Source organism: Rhineura floridana, chromosome 15, assembly GCF_030035675.1.
Source record: "Rhineura floridana isolate rRhiFlo1 chromosome 15, rRhiFlo1.hap2, whole genome shotgun sequence".
NCBI classification, from domain to species: domain Eukaryota; kingdom Metazoa; phylum Chordata; class Lepidosauria; order Squamata; family Rhineuridae; genus Rhineura; species Rhineura floridana.
Window position 1 is genome coordinate 36,121,129 of NC_084494.1, and position 23,415 is coordinate 36,144,543.

General features: G+C 44.4%; 2 protein-coding genes across 6 annotated transcripts; one reads left to right on the plus strand and one right to left on the minus strand.

Moving 5' to 3' along the window:
- Positions 1-458: 458 nt before the first annotated feature.
- Positions 459-23,410, minus strand: LOC133370275 (sphingolipid delta(4)-desaturase DES1-like). 5 transcript variants are annotated; one of them, XM_061596366.1, is made up of 4 exons: positions 23,027-23,410; positions 21,622-21,687; positions 6,970-7,712; positions 459-1,135 (listed from the first exon to the last, which is right to left on the minus strand). In XM_061596366.1, the coding sequence occupies exons 1-4, from the start codon at positions 23,106-23,108 to the stop codon at positions 992-994; spliced, it is 1,035 nt and encodes a 344-aa protein (XP_061452350.1). In that variant the 5' UTR covers positions 23,109-23,410; the 3' UTR covers positions 459-991. The 5 variants fall into 5 exon arrangements, with proteins under 5 accessions (XP_061452350.1, XP_061452351.1, XP_061452352.1 ...); XM_061596367.1 differs by having other exon boundaries at positions 21,655-21,687; positions 23,027-23,407; XM_061596368.1 differs by lacking the exon at positions 21,622-21,687 and having other exon boundaries at positions 23,027-23,400.
- On the plus strand, positions 16,055-16,612 carry LOC133370820 (zinc finger protein 22-like). The gene has a single exon (XM_061597685.1). It carries the CDS (start codon positions 16,055-16,057, stop codon positions 16,532-16,534), a length of 480 nt encoding a protein of 159 aa, XP_061453669.1. The 3' UTR covers positions 16,535-16,612.
- Positions 23,411-23,415: the final 5 nt, after the last annotated feature.

The following is a 23,415-nucleotide window of genomic DNA, read 5'->3' on the forward strand; positions in this document are numbered from 1 at the left end:
CAGCTGGCCAGGCACCTTCCCCTTCTCTTTGTCACCCATTCTCACCCACATTCTCCTGCCACCCACCCCAGCTTGGAAGAGGTGACAGAATGAGGCTGATTCTGGCTGGCACCGATGCCAAGCGAAGGTCTGCCCTTCCTGCTTGTCTGGGGAGCCAGCATTTGGAGACATAACCTCTCAAAGGTTTGCACATCCACACGCACACAGTTTGAGTACCTTGAGATCAAACATAATAATTCTCTTTCTGGGTGGTCACTGGAGGAAGAGGTGGAGCAATAAGAGCCACAGTTCTGCAAGACATGCTCTGACTTTACTACCAACCCTTTGCAAAAACGCAATTTGGATTTGGTTTCGAGAGCAGCGTCAGTAACTCTTTTCTCTCTACCCATGTTACACCAAAAAAAATGGTTCTTTACATCTGGAGGAAGCTCCAATAACACACCAGATGGGAGACCAAATAAGTCAACACTTTTATTGATTACTAATAACTTTTGCAAAAGGAGAGCAGGTTATCCGGCTCGTGCCTGAAAAACCCGTCTAAAGCATGATTACAAAGGTCTCAAGTGATATATGCTCTCAAGCCCTCCTAACACAGCCCCTCCCATCTTGTCTGTAACTTTTCCCAGGCTTCTTTGTCTTGCATTGAGCCAGCGTCCTGGCCTTGAGCGCTCATCCGTGCTGTTCCTACCTCCTCCTCTTGACACGATACATTCCAGGCACTATCTACTTGAATAGTAACTTGTTACATGGGATGAACAAGCTAGCAGAACATCTGGCCTTCACAGGCACCTTGAAGAATTTTGTTTTTCTAGTTCTATGTTAGATCAGGTTAACCCATTCTATACTGTATCAAATTAACACTGCATGTACTATAATTCCCAAGCTGTGCCTAATTTCACTACACCCATTCCCCCTTCATTGGAGTAGGAGAAGAACTGGAGGCTTGGCTGGTGGGAGAGGGAGGGAGGGGCACCAGCAGTGCCTCCCTGCTTCATAAGGTGCTGCCCCCCTTATAGGTTCTCTTCACATGGGCGAAGGGTCCCAGCGTCTCTTTGAAAACAAAGTCCCGAAGCACAAGTGCCCAGGAACTGTGGTAGGGAAGGTTGTCGTAATACTCGGGGGCAATTTTCTTCACCTGCAGAAGGACAGAAACATCACTGAAAATCAGACAGAAACAGCAACAAGAGAAAGAAAAGGGTCTTGATTGTATGGGTCTCAAATCAAGTCAGCCCTCTAGCAGGCGAGATGGGATTATCCTACCAATGTTGGCGTGTGTGCGTTGTTGTGTGAAACAGCATACATTACGTTGGAGTTAAGTTGAGCAAGAAACTTCTTCAGAGCATGTTAAGAGTCTTTATAGAAAGACATTAAGGACATTAAGAGTAAATACATGTAGAGATTCTTCAGTCACCCCCCTTCTGGTACATCTCTCTCCATAGATAACCACAAAAAACAGCCTCTCAGCTCAGAGGCATAATTCAGAAGACAACAACACACAGACTCTGTTAGAACTTTCCCAGTCGCTATCAGATGGCTACCATAGCAACGGCCCTGGCAGTCCGTTCCCAGACAGGGCATAGACATAACTCCCCCTTAACCACAGTTACGTCTTCAAACTTGCAGGCTTCATGGAAAACTACTAGAGACAGTAATGCCTACTGGTCACCAGCCCAACAGTCTCCCCTTTTTCCATTAAGACTGCAAAATACACATGAAATACATCTCCATAATACATAGTCATACAGTCATACATTTCTACAATACCTCTTGCAATACATTTCAGTACATTGCATCATACATTTTCAGTTCAGTACAGTTCAAAATTACATCTCAGTAAAGTTCAAAACTTTATTCACTCAAACTTTGGTTCATTCCAAGCCTTGTCACCAGTTTGCCAAATTTCTCCTCACACAAAGGCTTGGTCATTATGTCAGCCACCATGTTGTTAGTGTCACAGAATGTTAGGTTAACAAACCCCTGCTGCACACAATCCCTTACGTGAAAGTATCTGACACTAATATGTTTTGTTCTCTTGGTATGAGCTTCTGATGTGGCTATCTTAATGCAGGTCTGATTGTCTTCATATACAGTAATCGGAAATTGCATATCAATGCCTATCTCCTGCATGAGCATTGCGAACCATTGTAGCTCATTACAGGCCTGTGATAGGGCCACATACTCGGCTTCTGCACTTGATGTTGCAACCACATTTTGTTTCTTGCTGCTCCAGTCAATGCATGACCCGTGCCACATCACAACTATGCCAGAGGTTGACTTACGACTGCTCAGCTCCCCTGCATGATCTGCATCCACAAAACATTCAAGACCTCCTGTCTTTGCTCCTGACAAAACCAGACTCTTTGTCTTCGTGCCTTTCAGATAACGCACTATCCTTTTAATCCCTTGCCAGTCAGCCTCTGAAGGATGCTCTACCTTCCGGCTTAAAATACTGACTGCATTACATATGTCTGGGCGAGACACCTTCACCAAATATTGCAATTTCCCTATTATGCACCTGTACTTCTCAGGATCTGTACAAGGCGTCTCCTGCACATTCTGTTGGAAAGCCACAACCATTGGAGTCTTCACAACATTGCATTCTGTCATGTTGCATTCTTCTATGATCTGATTTATTTTACTTTCCTGACTCAATGTTATGCTTCCATCTTCTGCACGCACAATATCCGTGCCTAAATAGTGTGTGACAGGCCCCAAATTCTTTGTGTCCACCTGCCTGCCCAGTTGCTCATTAAATTCTTGTTCCTCTTGCTGCTCATGATAAAAATACATGATGTCATCAACGTAAACTGCACAGAACGTGGTTTTCATCCCCTGTCTCTTTATATACACACATGGATCTGCCTTGCATCTTTGGAATCCCATTCCATGCAACACTCTGTCCAATTTCTCATTCCAGCAGCGTGCACTTTGCCGCAGTCCATATATTGATTTATGCAGTTTACACACGAACCCTTCCTTTGACACAGAACCCGGAGGCAGTTCCATATATATCTCCTCTCTTAAATCACCATGTAGGAATGCCGTCCCTATATCGTAGTGATTTACACTCATGTTCTGCATCGCTGCCAGCTTCAGCAGCACACGAATGGACTCATGTTTCACAACCGGGGCGAAAACAGCATCATAATCTGTCCCATGCTGCTGGGTGAATCCCTTGACAACCAAACGTGCCCTGTACCTCTGTACTTCCCCGGAACTTGCTTTCTTCTTCTTAAACACCCATCTGCAACCTATGGCCTTTTTACCCATGGGTAACTTTACTAATGTCCATGTGCCATTCTTTTGCATGGCTTGTAATTCTTCCTGCATGGCCTGCTGCCATTTGTGCTGCTCTGCCTCAGGCATCAGCCTGATTGCTTGAAATGATGCTGGCTCTTCTAGTTCTCTGTGAACTACCTCCATCTGGGCAGTGAATACCGACGGCATGCCTTTTACGGCTGTCTGTTTACAGCCCTGACCGTCATTCCCTTTCCGCCCCATTGAACTCAAGGTATCAGCACACTTCACACCCATGGACATTTTAAACTGTGAATCATTAAGGCTTCCCTGCATGCACACTTGATCTCCCCTCATTACAAAACATTGGTATTTGTGAAACAAAATTGAATAATTACAACTCACCAGTTTGCTAACTGATAAAATATTATGAGCCAATTCCGGAACAAACAAACAGTCTGACATTATTCCAAGCTTGTCAAATTTCACCAGACCACGGGCTTCAACGTTCTTACGCGATCCATCAGCAAGTAAAACAAAGTCTTTCACTTCTTCTGAAACGTAAAACAAACGTCTGTCTTTAATTAATATATGGCTTGCTCCGCTGTCAAGAATAAAGTTAATTTGTTCCAAGTCTTTAGACTTCTGTTTACAAACAAAGTTCACACTGCCCTGCTTCAAGCCTCCATCCCTGGAGTTTCGCTTGATTGCACAATCTTTACGGAGATGCCCACGAGCCCCACAGGCAAAACAAGACTTCAGCCGCTGCTGCTCCCGCTTGTTTTCCTGTCTGCTTTCGGCAGCCTGCTCCGGTTCGGCACATTTCTCCTCCTTGCTTCTGACAGCTTCCACCGGCTGGGCTCTCTGCGCCTCCTGCCTCCGCTGCCATTCCTGGGACAAATCCTGCAACGCGTCCCACATCTGTTTAGCCGACGGCTCATCTCTCACACACACCAGTTGAGAATCCGATAGAGCCAAGATTATAAACGCCTGCGCCCTCTGGTCTCGACGCTTCCAGGCCGCGGTCAGTACTGCCGGGGGTTTTTCCTTAATCACGTCCCATAAATCCTCTGTTATCAGCAAAGCCCGCATTCTCGGCTTCCAGCTGCCATAATTCTTTTCATTAAGCCATTCCATCGGCAAGCCTCCCCAAGACAGGTTTACAGCCATGTTGCTCACCTCCGTCTGGTTCAATCAATCAAGCTGCCCTCTCTGGAACTCCGTCTGCCGTTCAGACCAGCAACTTACTCCGGTGTAATGCGCTGTGGAGCGCAACCATCCTCTGCTACCACTGTTGGCGTGTGTGCGTTGTTGTGTGAAACAGCATACATTACGTTGGAGTTAAGTTGAGCAAGAAACTTCTTCAGAGCATGTTAAGAGTCTTTATAGAAAGACATTAAGGCCAGAGGCTTAAGAGTAAATACATGTAGAGATTCTTCAGTCACCCCCCTTCTGGTACATCTCTCTCCATAGATAACCACAAAAAACAGCCTCTCAGCTCAGAGGCATAATTCAGAAGACGACAACACACAGACTCTGTTAGAACTTTCCCAGTCGCTATCAGATGGCTACCATAGCAACGGCCCTGGCAGTCCGTTCCCAGACAGGGCATAGACATAACTCCCCCTTAACCACAGTTACGTCTTCAAACTTGCAGGCTTCATGGAAAACTACTAGAGACAGTAATGCCTACTGGTCACCAGCCCAACAAATGTGCCATGCTGGAACTGAGCTACTCTGAAATAGCTCCTGCTGTGACCATTATTTAGTGTCCAGCAAAAAATTATTATAAAAGGAATAATAATTCAAGGCTCTTTTGTGCCCACTTTGTATCATCTCTTTTAGACTGTAGAACTGTGGGCAGGGATTATATTGTTTTCTACAGCACCTAGAAAATGGGTGCTGCAATAATGCAATTAATTCAGTTATCGTGACTGAAAAACAACAACCAGCTATTCATCACTAATTCCTCGGTAGTGATCAACAGGAAATGGGCTCAAACAGGCTGAACCTGCATCTGTGATGCTTATACTCTGCCTTTCTAGGGGGCAAACAGCCACAGTGCCTAACAACAATGAAATGCACTTTTAAAAAAAACTAATTTACAAACAGGCAAGCTATTTGACAATAGAATTAGATAAAAATGGCAGCTCATTAAAAAACAGGAATAGAAGCACAGATTGAAATGCAGAGCAGCAGAATAACGTAAATCATCCCAGTGGTGATGGGGCAACAAGGATGATCAGGGGAAAGCCCGATGAGGAGAGACTGAAAGAAATGGGCATGTTTAGCCTGGAGGAGAGAAGACTGAGGGGAGATAGGATAGTACTGTTCAAGTACTTAAAAGGTTGTCGCACACAGGAGGGCCAGGATCTCTTCCCGATCATCCCAGAGTACAGGACAGGGAATAATGAGCTCAAGTTAGAGGAAGCCAGATTTCGACTGGACATCAGGAAAAACTTCCTAACTGTTAAGTGGTATGACAATGGAACCAATGACTGAGGGAGGTGCTGGGCTCTCCAACACCGGAGACATTCAAGAAGTAGCTGGACAGCCACCTGTTGGGTATGCTTTAAGTTGGATTTCTGCATTAAGCAGGGGTTAGACTAGATAGCCTTATAGGCCCCTTCCAATTCTACTGTTCAGTGATTCTATGAGTGTAAGGGGCCAGATCAGGAAGAGGGCAAGGCCACCCCTTTCTCTCTTTCTGCCCCCCTTTCTCTTTCCTTCTCTTCTTCCCACCCAGTGAGTTGCTGGGGAAGGACAGATTGTTCTTGCTAAAGTTCTAAACTTACCACTTGTAGAGGGCTATAAAAATATGGGCCGTAACTAGGGATGGGTGAGAATTTCGATTCAGTTCACATTTCAAGCAGAACTTATCAATTCACACTTTCCGAAACAATATGAGAACCAAAACACAGCCATCCTTCCAAATTTGCATTTATCCAAATTTTGGGATGCAGTTCACTAACTCAACAATATTTCTAAAAATGCATGTATTAGAGGAAAGTGTGCATAAAAATGAATATATGAGTGAAAATAACAGGCAGAAAGGCATGATGTGATGAGAAATGGCTTGCAAAAATGTGGGCCTTGTCAAAACTGCCTACAAAAATGTGTTTATTTGGAGAAATCCGCACTAAAATGGTGATTTTTTTTTAATCGCAGGTTACTACAGAAATGTAGAGAACTGAATTTAACATTGGAAAAATGAGAAACTGAGAGAACCGAAATTGACAGGTCTTTCTATCCCTAGCAGTAACATACAGGTTGTGCATCCATGCCTTTTTCTTTCAATTTATGTGGGGGACAAGGCTCCAATAGATGAAGAACTTTATATTTTCTACCACTGAGCTCTACTGATTATATTTGCCTTGTTTTTCTGCCAGGATGAGTTCTGAAAGTGGCTTGCAGCAATTAAAATCCATCACACTGTAAGATTTTAGAGCCAGATTTCGACTGAACATCAAGAAAAGCTTCTTAACTGTTAGTATAACAACAGAACCCATGACCTACGGAGGTGGTGGGCTCTCCAACACTGGAGGCCTTCAAGAGGCAGCTGGACAGCTACCTGTCAGGGATGCTTTGATTTGGATTCCTGCACTGAGCAGGGGGTTGGACTCGATGCCCTTCCAGCTCTATGATTCTACAATTCTGTGCCCAAATGGAGTATCCTCCCCTGCACAACGTCTGCAATTCTTGCATGACCACCAAGAGATTGTTGGGACTTACCAGAGGTAACTTGCTTCCTGGAATACTGGGGAAATCGTGGTGCTCCATGTGGTAGCCCAAGTTGAAGGTGATCCAGTTCAAGGCCCCGTAGTAGGAGATGGTGTCGTGACCTTTGGCATACATGTAGTGGTCGGCAATAAATACCCCCGTGGTGGGGTGAAGGCACATGGCCAAGACGGTGCCAGCAACCATATAGAGTATGGACTTGGCTCCCCAGAGGTGGTAGATGAGAAGGTCATAGGCCAGCTGAACGGCAATGTTGGCGAGTTCCATTTGGGAGAAGGGCTTGGGGTTGATGTAAAAAGTCCGTGACATGTACAAGATTGGGTGCAGAAGGATCCAGAAGACCTTCCGCAGTGTGGTGTTGAAGAAGCGGCCCTCAAATTCAGTGGGGAGGCCAATGTCCAGCCCATCCACCCCCAAGAAGCTGTGGTGGTCAACATGGTACTTCTTGAAGGAGGTGGCCAAAGGGAGACCAATGGGCAGGTTGGCAAAGATGCCAAAGAAGCGATTCCACTTCGTTTTCTTGTTGCCAAAGGCCACATTGTGGGAGATGTCGTGGATGGCCGACATGATGGAGATGTTGATGCAGACCCCAAAGGCATAGGCCCAGAAGACGACCCACTTCCATGGCAAGTCCTTCACCAGGTAGCAGGCCACCACCTGAGTTAGAACCATGAGGGTCACCACCCACTTCAAGTTGGGATCAGGGCCCATCAGCTTCTTTATCTCAGGATATTTGGCTGTGTTTGAGGGAAAGAGAAAGAAAGAAATCACATTTGTTGGCGTGGCACTGAAGGTGGCCCCAGTCGGCTTGTCAAGAAAGGCAGAGGCTGCAGTCTGATACATAGGAGTAGCCCCATTGAACAGAGTGCGACTTCTGAGTAAACATTAATAGGATTGTGCTATGTCAGTTCTCTTGGTGCAGTGGTTAACCTGAGAGTGGAGAGATCTGAGTTCAAATCCCTACGGCCACAAAGCTTTGTGAGAGACCGTGGGCCCATCACTCTCTCTCTCCCTCTCCCCCCCCACCTAACTAAACTCACAAGATTGTCATGAGGATAAAAGTGGGGAACCAGGCACACTGCCTTGAGATCAGTGGAGGAAGACTGAGATGAAAATATAATTTATCATCAAAATGGGAGCAACCAACTCCCACGATCAGCAAAACAGATAAAAATTACTTGTCAGGGGAAGGAACCAGAAACTCATAGAGAGGGAACTTTGGAACATAACTTGTCAAGCACTAAGGCTGCACAAGGGCATTTATGATTATGATGAAGGTATCCTATTTGCCCTCCTCTAGGATGCACACCTTAACATGGTGAGAGGGTTTGAGAGTGTCAACGAAGCTCTCTAACAATTGTAAATAGGCAAGCCATTGAGAACTATATCCTTCCTTTATCAGTTGTTCTCTCTCTTTCATTATATATTCTCCATGTACATTTTCTAAAAGTTCTTGATAAGTTAACCATTTCTCTTTTCTATAAAATGCTTCTTGACTTGAGACACATAATGGTATTTTCGAGTAAAACCTTGGTTTATATCTATTCCATATTTTCAACAGAGGACGTCTTATAAAATGATTATTAAAATCCACATTAACTTTTACTTTATCATACCATAGATATCCATTCCATCCCCACTTCAGATTATGGCCCTCCAAATCCAATAGTCTTTTATTCCTCAATAATAACCATTCCTTTATCCAGACTAAACAACAGGCAGCATAATAAAGTCTCAAATTTGGTAATCCCAGTCCTCCTCTTTCTTTGGCATCTTGTAATAATTTAAATTTAACTCTTGGGTTTTTTCCCTGCCAAACAAATTTAGAATTATCTTTTTGCCATTGTTTAAAAGGTAAATCAGAGGATATTACAGGTATTGTTTGAAACAAAAACATCATTCTCGGCAATACATTCATTTTTATCACGGATATTCTGCCCATTAATGACAATTGTAATTTATCCCATCTTAACAAGTCTTTCTTAATCTCTGTCCATAGTTTTTCATAATTGTTATGAAACAACTTTGAATTTTTATTTGTCATAATAATACCTAAATATTTCAACTTTTCCTCTATTTTAAAATCTGTCTTATCCATCAACTCTTTTTGTTCCCTTGAAGATAAATTTTTCACCAACATCTTTGTTTTTTGATTGTTGATCTTAAATCCTGCTAACGGTCCAAATTCTTTTAATTTGTCCATCAATACATTAATTCCTTCCAAAGGGTTTTCTAATACGATTATCAAATCATCAGCAAATGCTCTCAATTTGTATTCCTCTTTTTTTATCTTTATTCCCGAGATCCTTTTATCTTGCCTTATATCTCTAAGCAGCACTTCCAAGACCAAGATAAATAAAAGAGGAGATAATGGACATCCCTGTCTTGTACCCTTTTGTATTTCACATGAGTCCGTTAACCCCCCATTAACAATTATCTGTGCCTTCTGAGATGTATAAATAGATCTAATCCATTTTATAAAATTATCTCCAAAATCCATTTGTTCCAAGACCTTAAACAAAAATTTCCAATTCAAATTGTCAAATGCTTTCTCAGCATCTAAAAAGATCAAAGCTGCTTGTTTATCATTTCGTTGTTCTAAGTATTCCAACACATTCAAAACATTCCTGGGTGTCGGAAGGCAGAGCTGGGGTCCCAATCCCGGGGAGCTGGATCCCGGAGAGTTGGGAGAAGAGTATTCGGATGGATGGCAGAGGGAAGGGGGAGGAACTTCCCCCCTTTGGAGCGAAGACGAAACAGAGGAACTGCCAGTGATAAGGTCACTTAGCAACGGGGAGCCTGAGCCCTCCCTGGACATTCTCACGCCTCCCCCTCTTTCAGGCTCAGAGCAAGAGGGGGAAGAGGGAGGGCTGCTCACAGCCGAAAAGCGGGGAGGCAGTTTACCATCAGCCCCTCCCTTATCCCCCATCCTGGAATCGGAAACTTCAGAAGAGGAGGGGGTGATGCTTCCCCCCTCACCGCGCACACGCAGACAGCTGAAAAGACAGGAGAGAAGGGGGGGAAGGCGGGCAGTACCTGAGGGGCAGTTAAGGAGGAGCGAAAGATTGCGCGCCCGTTTGGCCCCTTCTTAAAGAACAGGCGGGAAGAAGTCCCTTGCTCTGTCAACTTTCTCCCAATGCCGCAGGACCTGTATCCCTGTATTGCTTCATGAGAAAACACAGTCTTTGTTTGGACATTACCCTAATAAAACACGAATTAACTACAGCCGTTGGTCTGGTTCCTGAGTCACATCCTGGGCCTGACACTGACATTGTCACGTAATTGTCTTTTAGGTAGAAACCCCGCTTGATCTTCCTGAATAAATTGTTGCAATATTATTTTCATTCTTTCTGCCAAAATCGTTGTAAAAAATGTATAGTCATTATTCAATAAAGATATCGGCCGATAATTTTTTGTTTTGGTTAGGTCCTGCTCCTCTTTAGGTATTAATGTTATATTGGCATTTTTCCAACTGTCCGGTATCTTTCCCTCTTGCAAAATAGAATTCATTGTATACTGTAAAGGTAATAAGAGTTCCTCCTCCAAACATTTGTAATACACTGCTGATAGTCCATCCGGTCCTGGCGCCTTTCCTAATTTAATTTTACTTATAGCTTCAGATATTTCTCTTGACGTAATAGGACCATTAATAGCTTGTCTCTGAAAATCTGTAATTTTAGGCAAATTCTGTTTAAATATATACTCTTCTATAAGAATATGTATGGGTTTGAAATCAGTAAATCTGATTTTGAAATAGGTTTGTGTACAAATGATGAAAATATAATTGCGAAAATGTATAAACTCTTGCTGAAAATGGATATGGAAGAAGAACAAGTAAAAGAGTGTATGGTAAAGTGGGCAAAAAACTTTGGTTATAATATACAAATGGATCAATGGGAAAATATGTGGAAAAAAGGCTTGAGATTTACATTATGCTATAATCTTAAAGAAAATTTCTATAAAATGATGTATCGTTGGTACATGACTCCAGAAAAGTTGTCAAAAATGTATAGTAATGTTTCTAATGTTTGTTGGAAATGTAAACAACAAGAAGGATCATTTTATCATATGTGGTGGTTGTGTAAACAGGCAAAATTATTTTGGGCACAGATAGGTAGGATGATGCAAAAAATTCTAAAGATAAATATACAGTCAAAACCAGAATTTTTTTTATTGGGTTTTATGGATAAACAAATAGAAAAGAAATATGGAAGAATAATATTATATATGATTACGGCAGCAAGATTATTATATGCACAAAAGTGGAAAATGGAATCAACACCAACAACGGAAGAATGGCTATTGAAATTAATGGACTTAGTAGAGATGGATAAATTGACATGTTTACTTAGAGAAAAATCGACAGATACATTTCTTAAGGAATGGAAGCCTCTCTTAGACTTTTTGTTGAAAGATAAAAATGAAATGATGATAATGGGATTTGATGATTAATTAAGATAGACTATGGAGAAAAGTGATTTTGTATGTATTAAGGGACAGGTTTGATATATATTATATACTTATAGCTGATCTGTAACAAATCAGAAGTCAAGTTTTTCTTTTTCTTTTATTTTTTATTATTTTTTTTGTGTTATGTTTTTGATTTTGTTTTGTTTGTTTTATGAAAATTTGAATAAAAAATTATTTTTTAAAAAAGAGAGAGAGTGTCAACGAAGCTGAGAGCAATGCCATCAGGAGTCTAGACCAAGAGACTAGACTCTTAGCAGGGGCACCCAAGGCGGAATGGCCAAAGCTGAGACACCAGACGAAGATGCATCTAAACTCAGGTAGGCAATGGTAAACCACCTCTGATTACCTCTTACCATGAAAACCTTATGAACAGACTATCCAAAATGCAATACAAGATAGTGCGGGAAGATGAAACCCCCAGGCCAGATAGCACTCAGCAAGCTACTGGGGAAGAACAAAGGACAAGTACGAGTAGTGCTGTGACTAATGATGCAGCTGGATCAAAGCCGAAAGGAAGCCCAGAGGCTGATGTGCACAGTTGCAAAAGGAGTCTGAAGTTGTATGACGTACACAATAGGAACATGGAATGTGAGATGCATGAACCAGGGAAAGTTAGAAATCGTCAAGCAAGAAATCTAACACATCAACATCACAATACTTGGTGTGAGTGAATTAAAATGGACGGGAATGGGACACTTTCAATCAGGCAACTACACAATATTTTATGCAGGAAATGAGAAATTAAGAAGAAACGGGGTTGCTTTAATAGTGAGAAGTGATGTATCAAAAGCAATTAGGAGCTATAACACAAGGTCTGAGCGAGTGATGTCCATGAGATTTAACGGGAAGCCTATTAACATAACCACCATCCAAGTCTATGCTCCAACGGCAGAAGAAGAGGAATTAGAGAGATTTTATGCAGAAGTACAGGAAGAAATTGATCACACATCAAAACAAGATGTTCTGATACTCATGGGGGACTGGAATGCAAAAGCAGGGAACAGAGAAGAACTAGGAATTGGAGGGAAATGGGGCATAGGAGATAGAAATTAAGCAGGAGAAAGACTTATTGAATTCTGTGAAGCCAATAGTTTGTTTCCTGCAAACCCATTTTTCGAGCAACTGAAAAGACAACTGTACATGTGGACATCACCAAATGGTCAATCTAGCAATCAAATCAATTATATGATTGGAAGCAGAAGATGGGAGAAATTCCAGAAGATGGGAGAAACTGACTGACCAAGATGAAATAAAAGGAAGATGGAAGCAATACAGTGAAGAACTACACTACGCTCAACATCTAAGGCCCTCCTCCGAGTACCATCCCATCGAGAGGCTCGGAGGGTGATGACTAGAACCAGGGCCTTTTCAGTAGTGGCCCCCGAACTGTGGAACAGTCTCCCTGATGATGTGCGCCTGGCGCCGACGCTACTATCTTTTCGGCGCCAGGTGAAAACCTTTTTATAGTCCCAGGCATTTTAAAGTGTATTTTAAACAGCATTTCCGTATTTTGGATGTTGTTTGGTTCGTTATTGTTTGTTTGTTTGTTTTTTATTATTTATTGTATTTATATATTGTGCTTGTTTTTATCTTTTTGTACACCGCCCAGAGAGCCTTCGGGCTTAGGGCGGTATATAAATTAAACTAAATTAAACTAATAATAAAAAAAGCCCGCAAGCAGGACCCGCGTGCAAGAACACTCTCCCGTCCTGAGGCTTCCGGCAACTGGTTTTCAGAAGCATGCTGCCTCTGACTAGGGTGGCAGAGCACAGCCATCATGGCTGGTAGCCATTGATAGCCTTGTCCTCCATGAATTTGTCTAATCTTCTTTTAAAGCCATCCAAGCTGGTGGCCATTACTGCATCTTGTGGGAGCAAATTCCATAGTTTAACTATGCGCTGAGTAAAGAAGTACTTCCTTTTGTCTGTCCTGAATCTTCCAACATTCAGCTTCTTTGAATGTCCACGAGTTCTAGTATTATGAGAGAGGGAGAAGAACTTTTCTCTATCCACTTTCTCAATGCCATGCATAATTTTATACACTTCTATCATGTCTCCTCTGACCCGCCTTTTCTCTAAACTAAAAAGCCCCAAATGCTGCAACCTTTCCTCGTAAGGGAGTCGCTCCATCCCCTTGATCATTCTGGTTGCCCTCTTCTGAACCTTTTCCAACTCTAGAATATCCTTTTTGAGATGAGGTGACCAGAACTGTACACAGTATTCCAAATGCGGCTGCACCATAGATTTATACAACGGCATTATGATATCGGCTGTTTTATTTGCAATACCTTTCCTAATTATCGCTAGCATGGAATTTGCCTTTTTCACAGCTGCCGCACACTGGGTCGACATTTTCATCGTGCTGTCCACTACAACCCCGAGGTCTCTCTCCTGGTCAGTCACCGCCAGTTCAGACCCCATGAGCGTATATGTGAAATTAAGATTTTTTGCTCCAATATGCATAATTTAAACTTGTTTATATTGAATTCCATTTGCCATTTTTCCGCCCATTCACTCAGTTTGGAGAGATCTTTTTGGAGCTCTTCACAATCCCTTTTTGTTTTAACAACCCTGAACAATTTAGTGTCGTCAGCAAACTTGGCCACTTCACTGCTCACTCCTAATTCTAGGTCATTAATGAACAAGTTGAAAAGTACAGGTCCCAATACCGATCCTTGAGGGACTCCACTTTCTACAGCCCTCCATTGGGAGAACTGTCCGTTTATTCCTACTCTCTGCTTTCTGCTTCTTAACCAATTCCTTATCCACAAGAGGACCTCTCCTCTTATTCCATGACTGCTAAGCTTCCTCAGAAGTCTTTGGTGAGGTACCTTGTCAAACGCTTTTTGAAAGTCTAAGTACACTATGTCCACTGGATCACCTCTATCTATATGCTTGTTGACACTCTCAAAGAATTCTAATAGGTTACTGAGACAGGACTTTCCCTTGCAGAAGCCATGCTGGCTCTGCTTCAGCAAGGCTTGTTCTTCTATGTGCTTAGTTAATCTAGCTTTAATAATACTTTCTACCAGTTTTCCAGGGACAGAAGTTAAGCTAACTGGCCTGTAATTTCCGGGATCCCCTCTGGATCCCTTTTTGAAGATTGGCGTTACATTTGCCACTTTCCAGTCCTCAGGCACGGAGGAGGACCCGAGGGACAAGTTACATATTTTAGTTAGCAGATCAGCAATTTCACATTTGAGTTCTTTGAGAACTCTCGGGTGGATGCCATCCGGGCCCGGTGATTTGTCAGTTTTTATATTGTCCATTAAGCCTAGAACTTCCTCTCTCGTTACCACTATTTGTCTCAGTTCCTCAGAATCCCTTCCTGCAAATGTTAGTTGAGGTTCAGGGATCTGCCCTATAACTTCCACTGTGAAGACAGATGCAAAGAATTCATTTAGCTTCTCTGCAATCTCCTTATCATTCTTTAGTACACCTTTGACTCCCTTATCATCCAAGGGTCCAATCGCCTCCCTAGATGGTCTCCTGCTTTGAATGTATTTATAGAATTTTTTGTTGTTGGTTTTTATGTTCTTAGCAATGTACTCCTCAAATTCTTTTTTAGCATCCCTTATTGTCTTCTTGCATTTCTTTTGGCAGAGTTTGTGTTCTTTTTTATTTTCTTCATTCGGACAAGACTTCCATTTTCTGAAGGAAGACTTTTTGCCTCTAAGAGCTTCCTTGACTTTGCTCGTTAACCATGCTGGCATCTTCTTGGCCCTGGCGGTACCTTTTCTGATCTGCGGTATGCACTCCAGTTGAGCTTCTAATATAGTGTTTTTAAACAACTTCCAAGCATTTTCGAGTGATGTGACCCTCTGGACTTTGTTTTTCAGCTTTCTTTTTACCAATCCCCTCATTTTTGTGAAGTTTCCTCTTTTGAAGTCAAATGTGACCGTGTTGGATTTTCTTGGCAATTGGCCATTTACATGTATGTTTAATTTAATAGCACTGTGGTCACTGCTCCCAATCGGTTCAACAACACTTACATCTCACACCAGGTCCTGCTCCCCACTGAGGATTAAGTCCAGGGTTGCCATCCCTCTGGTCGGTTCCATGACCAACTGGTCTAGGGAATAGTCATTTAGAATATCTAGAAACTTTGCTTCTTTGTCATGACTGGAACACATATGCGGCCAGTCTATGTCCGGGTAGTTGAAGTCACCCATTACTACCACATTTCCTAGTTTGGATGCTTCCTCGATTTCATATCTCATCTCAAGGTCTCCCTGAGCATTTTGATCAGGGGGACGATAGATCGTTCCCAGTATTAAGTCCCTCCTGGGGCACGGTATCACCACCCACAACGATTCTGTGGAGGAGTCTGTCTCTTTTGGGGTTTCGAGCTTGCTGGATTCAATGCCTTCTTTCACGTATAGAGCGACTCCGCCACCAATACGTCCTTCCCTGTCCTTCCGATATAGTTTATATAAGGCGATTACCAGCCAATTAGGCTGGAATGGCTGGGCCTTAGGTCAGGAACACCTGAGGGAATTGTACAACGTTTTGCCTTTACAAAATGGATTTTCTGTATCCATTAGGAGGGGTATGGGGGGGGAAGATGCCGAAAAGAGAAAACGTGAAGAGGATGTTTTGATTAATGTGTCATGCAGGTGCTCTGCATAGCAAAGTGGAGGAACAAAGTACAGCTGTTTCATGATAAATGGAAAAGTTTTGCTGAGAGATCAACCTTTGTGACGCACCAGAGAGTCCATACAGGAGAAAAACCCTACAAATGCCTGGAGTGCGGGAAATGTTTTGCTCAACATTCGAATATTGTGAAACACCGGAGAATTCATACAGGGGAGAAGCCCTATAAATGCCTGGAGTGTGAGAAATGTTTTACTCGCCAATCGTACCTTGTGGCCCACCAGAGAATCCATACAGGAGAGAAGCCCTATACATGCCTAGAGTGTGGGAAATGTTTTGCTCAGAACTCAACTCTGATACAACATAAGAGAATTCACACAGGAGAGAAGCCCTATAAATGCCTTGAGTGTGGGAAAGGTTTTGCTGATAACTCGGGTCTTGTGAAACACACACGAGTCCACATGGGAGAGAAGCCGTATCAATCCCAGGCATTTTAAACTGTATCTTATGTGTATTTTATAGTGTATTTTAACAGTATTGCATTATTGTTGTATTTTGGTGTAGTTTGGTTCCTTGCTTGTTTGTTTGTTTGTTTTTATTCTGTTATATCTATTGTATTTATATATTGTGCTTGTTTTATTTCTGATGTACACCGCCCAGAGAGCCTTTTTGGCTTAGGGCGGTATATAAATAAAATAAAATAAAATAAAATAAATAAATAAATAAATAAATTTATATCCAGGGATAACCGTATCCCACTGGTTTTCTCCATTCCACCAGGTCTCCGTTATGCTCACTATATCAATGCTGTCCTCTAAGACCAAGCACTCCAGTTCTCCCATCTTGGTTCGGAGGCTCCTAGCATTAGCGTACAGGCACTTGTAAGCAGTGTCTCTCTTCAAGTGTCTTTGGCACTTGTGGTTAGGCCTGTGGTAATTTTGCTCTTCTGAATTTATATCCTGTGCCCCTGCTCTCACAATGCCTACTTCTAGGCCTACCCCTTTTAAAATTTCATCATTTCTTTGGTTTTTATCCCAGGGGGGAGGTTTATTCCGAACCGGACCTTTCTCAGCTCCTGTCGGGTTTCCCCCCTCAGTCAGTTTAAAAGCTGCTCTGCTACCTTTTTAATTTTAAGTGCCAGCAGTCTGGTTCCATTCTGGTTCAAGTGGAGCCCGTCCCTTTTGTACAGGCCCGGCTTGTCCCAAAATGTTCCCCAGTGCCTAACAAATCTAAACCCTTCCACCTGACACCATCGTCTCATCCACGCATTGAGACTGCAAAGCTGGGCCTGTCTGGCTGGTCCTGCGCGTGGAACTGGTAGCATTTCAGAGGAAGCCACCTTGGAGGTCCTGGCTTTCAGCATCCTACCTAGCAACCTAAATTTTGCTTCCAGGACCTCACGGCTGCATTTCCCCATGTCGTTGGTGCCAACGTGCACCACGACCACTGACTCCTCCCCAGCACTGTCTACCAAACTATCTAAACGACGGGCGATATCCTCAACCTTCGCACCAGGCAGGCAAAACACCTTGCGGTCTACACGCCCATCACACACCCCACTGTCTATGTTCCTAATGATCGAATCACCCACTACAAGGATCCCTCCACCCCCTGGAGATATATCCTCGGCACGAGAGGATAGCTGCTCATCCCCCAAGGAATGGGTCCCTTCTAAGGGATCGTTTCCCTCTTCCTCAGCTGGATGCTCTCCTTCCCCGAGACCATTGTTCTCCATGATAGCAGGAGAGCTATCATCGCTGGAGTGGGACACAGCTATAACGTCCCTGAAGGCCTCCTCCACACACCTCTCTGCCTCTCTCAGCTTTTCCAGGTCCGCCACCTTGGCCTCAAGGAAATGAAGTCGTTCCCGGAGAGCCAGGAGCTCATTGCACTGAGAGCACACCCACGACTTCTGTCCAACAGGCAGATAGTTGTACATGCTGCAGGCTGTGCAAAACACTGGAAAGCCCCCACACGCCTGCTGGCTTCTTACCTGCATAGTTTTGTTTGAGGTTTATTACGTCAATAGCAGAGCTTGGAAAAGTTACTTTTTTGAACTACAACTCCCATCAGCCCAATCCAGTGGCCATGCTGGCTGTGGCTGCTGGGAGTTGTAGTTCAAAAAAGTAACTTTTCCAAGCTCTGGTCAATAGGTTGGAGACTGTGGTTTAGTTGAGGTCAGGGAACAGAAGGGCAGAGTGGGGGGCCCTGGCCTCCTCGCCCTGCTGCCAAACTGCTGCTTAACTCGCCTTGACGCTTTGTCAGCTGGGGCCTTGACGCTTCATCAGCTGGGGCTCCCTCTAGCTCGTGGAGTAGGCTCCCTCGCTAGGTGCTCTGACTTTATATGTGTGGCTGGTTCCTCCCAGCTACTGCTGCCAGCCAATGATGTGTTACTTGAGGCTGATGGCTCAACTATCAGCTGGGGCTTAACTCTTTAGTATTATCTCAGGCTTCCTTCCTTTGAAGGCAGGAAGGCAGGCTTCCTTCCTGAGCGAGGGGCGGGGCTGTTTAAGCTTTTGGCTGCTTTTAATCTCAGCAAGGGGCTGCCTCAAGTGAGAGGGAAGAGTCTAAGAGGACTCCCAAACTACGGACCTGCTCCTTTAGGGGGAGTGTAACCCCATCCAGGACAGGGTATGTATCCACCATCCAATCAGAGAAACCATCCACCAGCAGCATCTCAGTCTTCTCAGGATTGAGCCTCAGTTTGTTAGTTCTCATCCAGTCCATTGTCGCGGCCAGGCAACGGTTCAGCACATCGACAGCTTCACCTGAGGAGGATGAAAAGGAGAAGTAGGGCTGCGTGTCATCAGCGTACTGATGACAACGCACTCCAAAACTCCTGATGACCACACCCAACGGCTTCATATAGATGTTAAAAAGCATGGGAGACAAAACCGACCCCTGCGGGACCCCACATTGGAGAACCCACGGTGTCGAGCAATGTTCCCCAAGCACTACCTTCTGGAGACGGCCTGCCAACTCCCAACTCGCGAGCCTCTCCAGAAGGATACCATGGTCGATGGTATCAAAAGCCGCTGAGAGATCAAGGAGAATCAACAGAGTTACACTCCCTCTGTCTCTCTCCCGACATAGGTCATCAAACAGGGTGACCAAGGCCATCTCAGTGCCAAAACCAGGCCTAAAACCCGATTGAAATGGATCTAGATAATCGGTTTCATCCAATAACGCCTGGAGCTGGCCAGCAACCACTCGTTCCAAGATCTTGCCCAGGAATGGAACATTCGCTACTGGTCTGTAGCTGCTGAAATTTTCTGGGTCCAAGGAAGGTTTTTTCAGGAGTGGTCTCACCGCCGCCTCTTTCAGACAGCCAGGGACCACTCCCTCTCGTAAAGAGGCATTTATCACTTCCTTGGCCCAGCCAACTGTTCCATCCCTGCTAGTTTTTATTAGCCAAGAGATGCAAGGATCGAGTACCGAGGTGGTTGCACGTACCTGTCCAAGCACCTTGTCCACGTCCTCGAGCTGAACCAACTGAAACTCATCCAATAAAACATGACAAGACTGTGCTCCAGACACCTCACTAGGATCAACTGCTATAAAATAGGAGTCTAAGTCCCGACGGATGCATGAGATCTTATGCTGAAAGTGCTCAGCAAACTCATTACAGTGGGCCACCGATGTATCCACCGTGTCCTGTAGGCCTGGATGGAGTAGCCCTCGGACAACTCTAAAAAGCTCCGCTGGGTGGGAGAGAGATAACTTAATAGTGGCGGCGAAATGTTGTTTTTTCGCCACCCTCACCGCTGCTACATACAGCTTGGTAGAAGCACAAACCAGCGCATAATTGCATTCGTCGGGAGTTTGTCTCCATCTCCGCTCAAGCCGCCTCCTGTCTTGTTTCATCGCTCTCAGCTCTAGAGTATACCAAGGAGCTGTATGAGCTCTACAGAAGAGAGGGCACGCAGGAGCGATCGTGTCAACAGCCCGGGTCATCTCTGCATTCCACAGATTAGCCAGAGCTTCAACAGGAGCGCCAGTCCTATCAGCTGGAAAATCCCCCAGAGACCTTTGAAAACCTTCAGGATTCATTAGTCTCCGGGGGCGGACCAATTTAATAGGTCCCCCACCCTTGCAGAGGGGAAAAGCCACTGAGAGTCTAAACTTCAACAAGCAGTGATCTGTCCATGACAAAGGGAGAGATGTAAGACTCCCCACATCCAGATCACTATCCCCATGTCCAGTAGCAAAGATAAGGTCTAGAGTATGTCCCGATATATGTGTTGGTCCACTAACATATTGAGACAGCCCCATGGTTGTCATGTCAGCCATGAAGTCCTGAGCTGCCCCGGACAGAGTAGCCTCGGCATGGATGTTGACATCCCCCAGTACCAATAGTCTGGGGGATCTCAACAATACCTCCGAGACCACTTCCGTCAGCTCAGTTAGGGAAGCCATTGGGCAGCAAGGTGGACGGTACACCAAAAGGATTCCCAGTCTGTCCCTCTGGCCCAGCACAAGGTGCAAACACTCTAGACCAGTAACTGCATGGACATGGTGCTTGGTGAGTGAGATGGAACTCTTATAGACCACAGCAACCCCACCTCCTCGACCCTCAGATCTACCATGATGCTGGACCAGGTACCCCGGTGGGCAGAGCTGGGAGAGACTAACTGCTCCCTGCTCACCCACCCAGGTCTCGGTTATGCATGCCAGATCGGCCGCCTCGTCAACAATCAAGTCGTGGACGAGGGAGGTTTTATTATGTATCGATCTGGCATTTAAAAGCAGCAACTGGAGATCTGAGAGTTGGCTGAGAGGACAACCAACGACCCTGCGGGTATGGGATGTAGGACCGGAACAAGGCACAGCCACTACATGTCTGGGCCGCGTTCCCCTTACCTGGCATGTCCTTCTCATAACACATTGAGCCCTCTTCGTCTACTACTGGCCTGTTAGTCTCGTTCATATACCACGACAAATCCTGGGAGACTCCCAGTCCCTCTGCTTCTTCGATTTCTTGTGCTAAATTCAAAAAGCTGTTTTTCCCTTCATTATTTGGAAGCCATGGTGGTAAGTTATTTGCATCCCAATCAGTAACTAAATTTTCGTGTATCAAATTTTCTTTCGACTCTGCCTTATCTTTTGTCTTGGTTGCATTCTCATTCGACTGGTAGTAAAAAGTCATTTTAGCTTGCTTTCCTCCAGAGGCCATTTGCATATCCTCTTTAATGCCTAAGTCTTTGCATTTTTGTCTGGTGAGAACCATATTTAGCCGAATCAAGTGCAGGGATTGTCGTCTTTTAATTAGTCCGACTCTGGTGCGTTTAAAATGTTAAAAACTTTAATAATTCTACTTGTTTTTGGTTACTATTATCAATTTGTCCTAGCTTCCAAAGTACAAGGTCTCCTTATCTTGTTTGTTTATTTTATGGTCAGAGGATTCTACTTCTGCCAAGTTTCTCTCGGCTTTCATGTAGCGGGTAATTTTAAGAATAAAAGCAGTGTAGTAAAATAAAGAGATATAAAAATGATATCGGTAACAGATGTAGTAGCTCTTATTCAATTATCCTTTCCTTTGTAAATTTACTTTGGGCTATGGAGCAGCGATTTTCACTGTACTCACTGTCTCGCAGCCATCTTGAATCCAGGCTCTTACCATATATGGAGTAAGAAATGCCAGATGTCCAAGCTGGATTTAGAAAGGGAAGAGATCATATTGCAAACATACATTGGATAACGGAACGGACCAAGGAATTTCAGGAGAAAATCACCCTGTGCTTTATACATTACAGCAAAGCCTTTGATTGTGTAGATCATGAAAAACTATGCAATGCTTTAAAAGAAATGGGGGTGCCACAGCATCTGATTGTCCTGATGCGCAACCTATACTCTGGACAAGAGGCTACTGGAAGGACAAAATATGGAGAAAAAAACTGCTTCCCAATTGGAAAAGGTGTGAGACAGGGGTGTATTTTATCACCCTATTTATTTAATCTATACACAGAATATATCATACGGAAAGCGGGATTGGACCAAGATGGTGTGAAAATTGGAGGGAGAAATATCAATAATTTAAGATGTGCAGACAATACCATCCTACTAGCAGAAACCAGTAATGATATGCATTGGGCCGATGACAAGTTGGGACAGCCTTATGGTTGTCACAGCGGCCATGAAGTCCTGAGATGCCCCAGAGTTAGTGGCATGACTGTTGGAAGACTCCCAGATCCAAGAGTCTGGGAATTCTCAGCACCACCTCCGAGACCGTCTCTGTCAGCTCAGACAGGGAGACTGCTGGGCAGCAAGGCGGCCATAAACCAGCACAGTTTCTCACAAGAAAAGAGAAGGATGTTGCCTGTACATTTTGCCTCATGTCTCAGACGCTCTAATTGCTAGAAACTTAGGGCTGATCCACACCAAACATTTAAAGCATATTTAGTGCACGTGGCTTCCCTCCAAGAATCCTGGAAACTATAGAGAGTGCTAGGAATTGTAGCTCTGTGAGGGGGAACTATAGTTCCCAGAATGCTACCCCGTCCTGTGTGAAATTTTACACTGCAAGGCTTTCAGGGCAGGGACCTGACCCTCTTGCGCTTTGTAAAGTCCCAAGCACATTGAGAGCGACACATCAGTACTGCTCAGGTTTGCTTGAGACAGGGATGGGGAACCTCAGGCCTGGGAGCCACTTCATAAGAAGAGCCCTGCTGGAGGATCAGGCCAAAAGCCCATCATAATCCACCATCCTGTCCTTTTGGTGGCCAACCAGATGCCCCAACGGGAAGCCTCCCAGGCAGGATCCAAGTGCCACAGTGCTCTCCTCATTTGCCGGAACTGGTATTCAGAGACATACCACCTCCGACAGTGGAGATGCAACACAGCCGTTGTGGCTAGTAGCTATCTCAATCTAGTCCTACTTCCCTTCCCATCTGGCCCCAATTCACCCACTTCCTCCACCAGCCTTCTCGTGCCCACCCAGTCTCCTCACCAAAAGACCCTTGCAGAACCAACCAGTTGTTCAAGGAACTCACCCAGGATCTCTCTCCTTCTGTCTGTGTGTGGTTGATCGGTGTAGACCCACTCAAAGTCATCCCTGCTTCCCGTGTTCCCCATGTGGACCTCTCCAAGCCCGACTCAAGGCTCTTTTGGCTCTTCTGGAGAGTCCCTCAGGTAGCGCTTCTGTTGGAGTACTATGCTCAGGGTAGCGGCTCCGAAGAAAACACTGAGTCCACACAGTTGTGCACGATTCACCAAACGCTATACTTTATAGGACATAGACCAACAAAACAGACGTATCCAATACATTCGTTACGTACACCTCTCCCCACACACACTGCTCTGTCTGTTTTGTTTATATAGCACGATAACACCAAGTTGGCACAGCTGTGTTGCCTTCATGATAACAGTGCTTTTGCTAAAC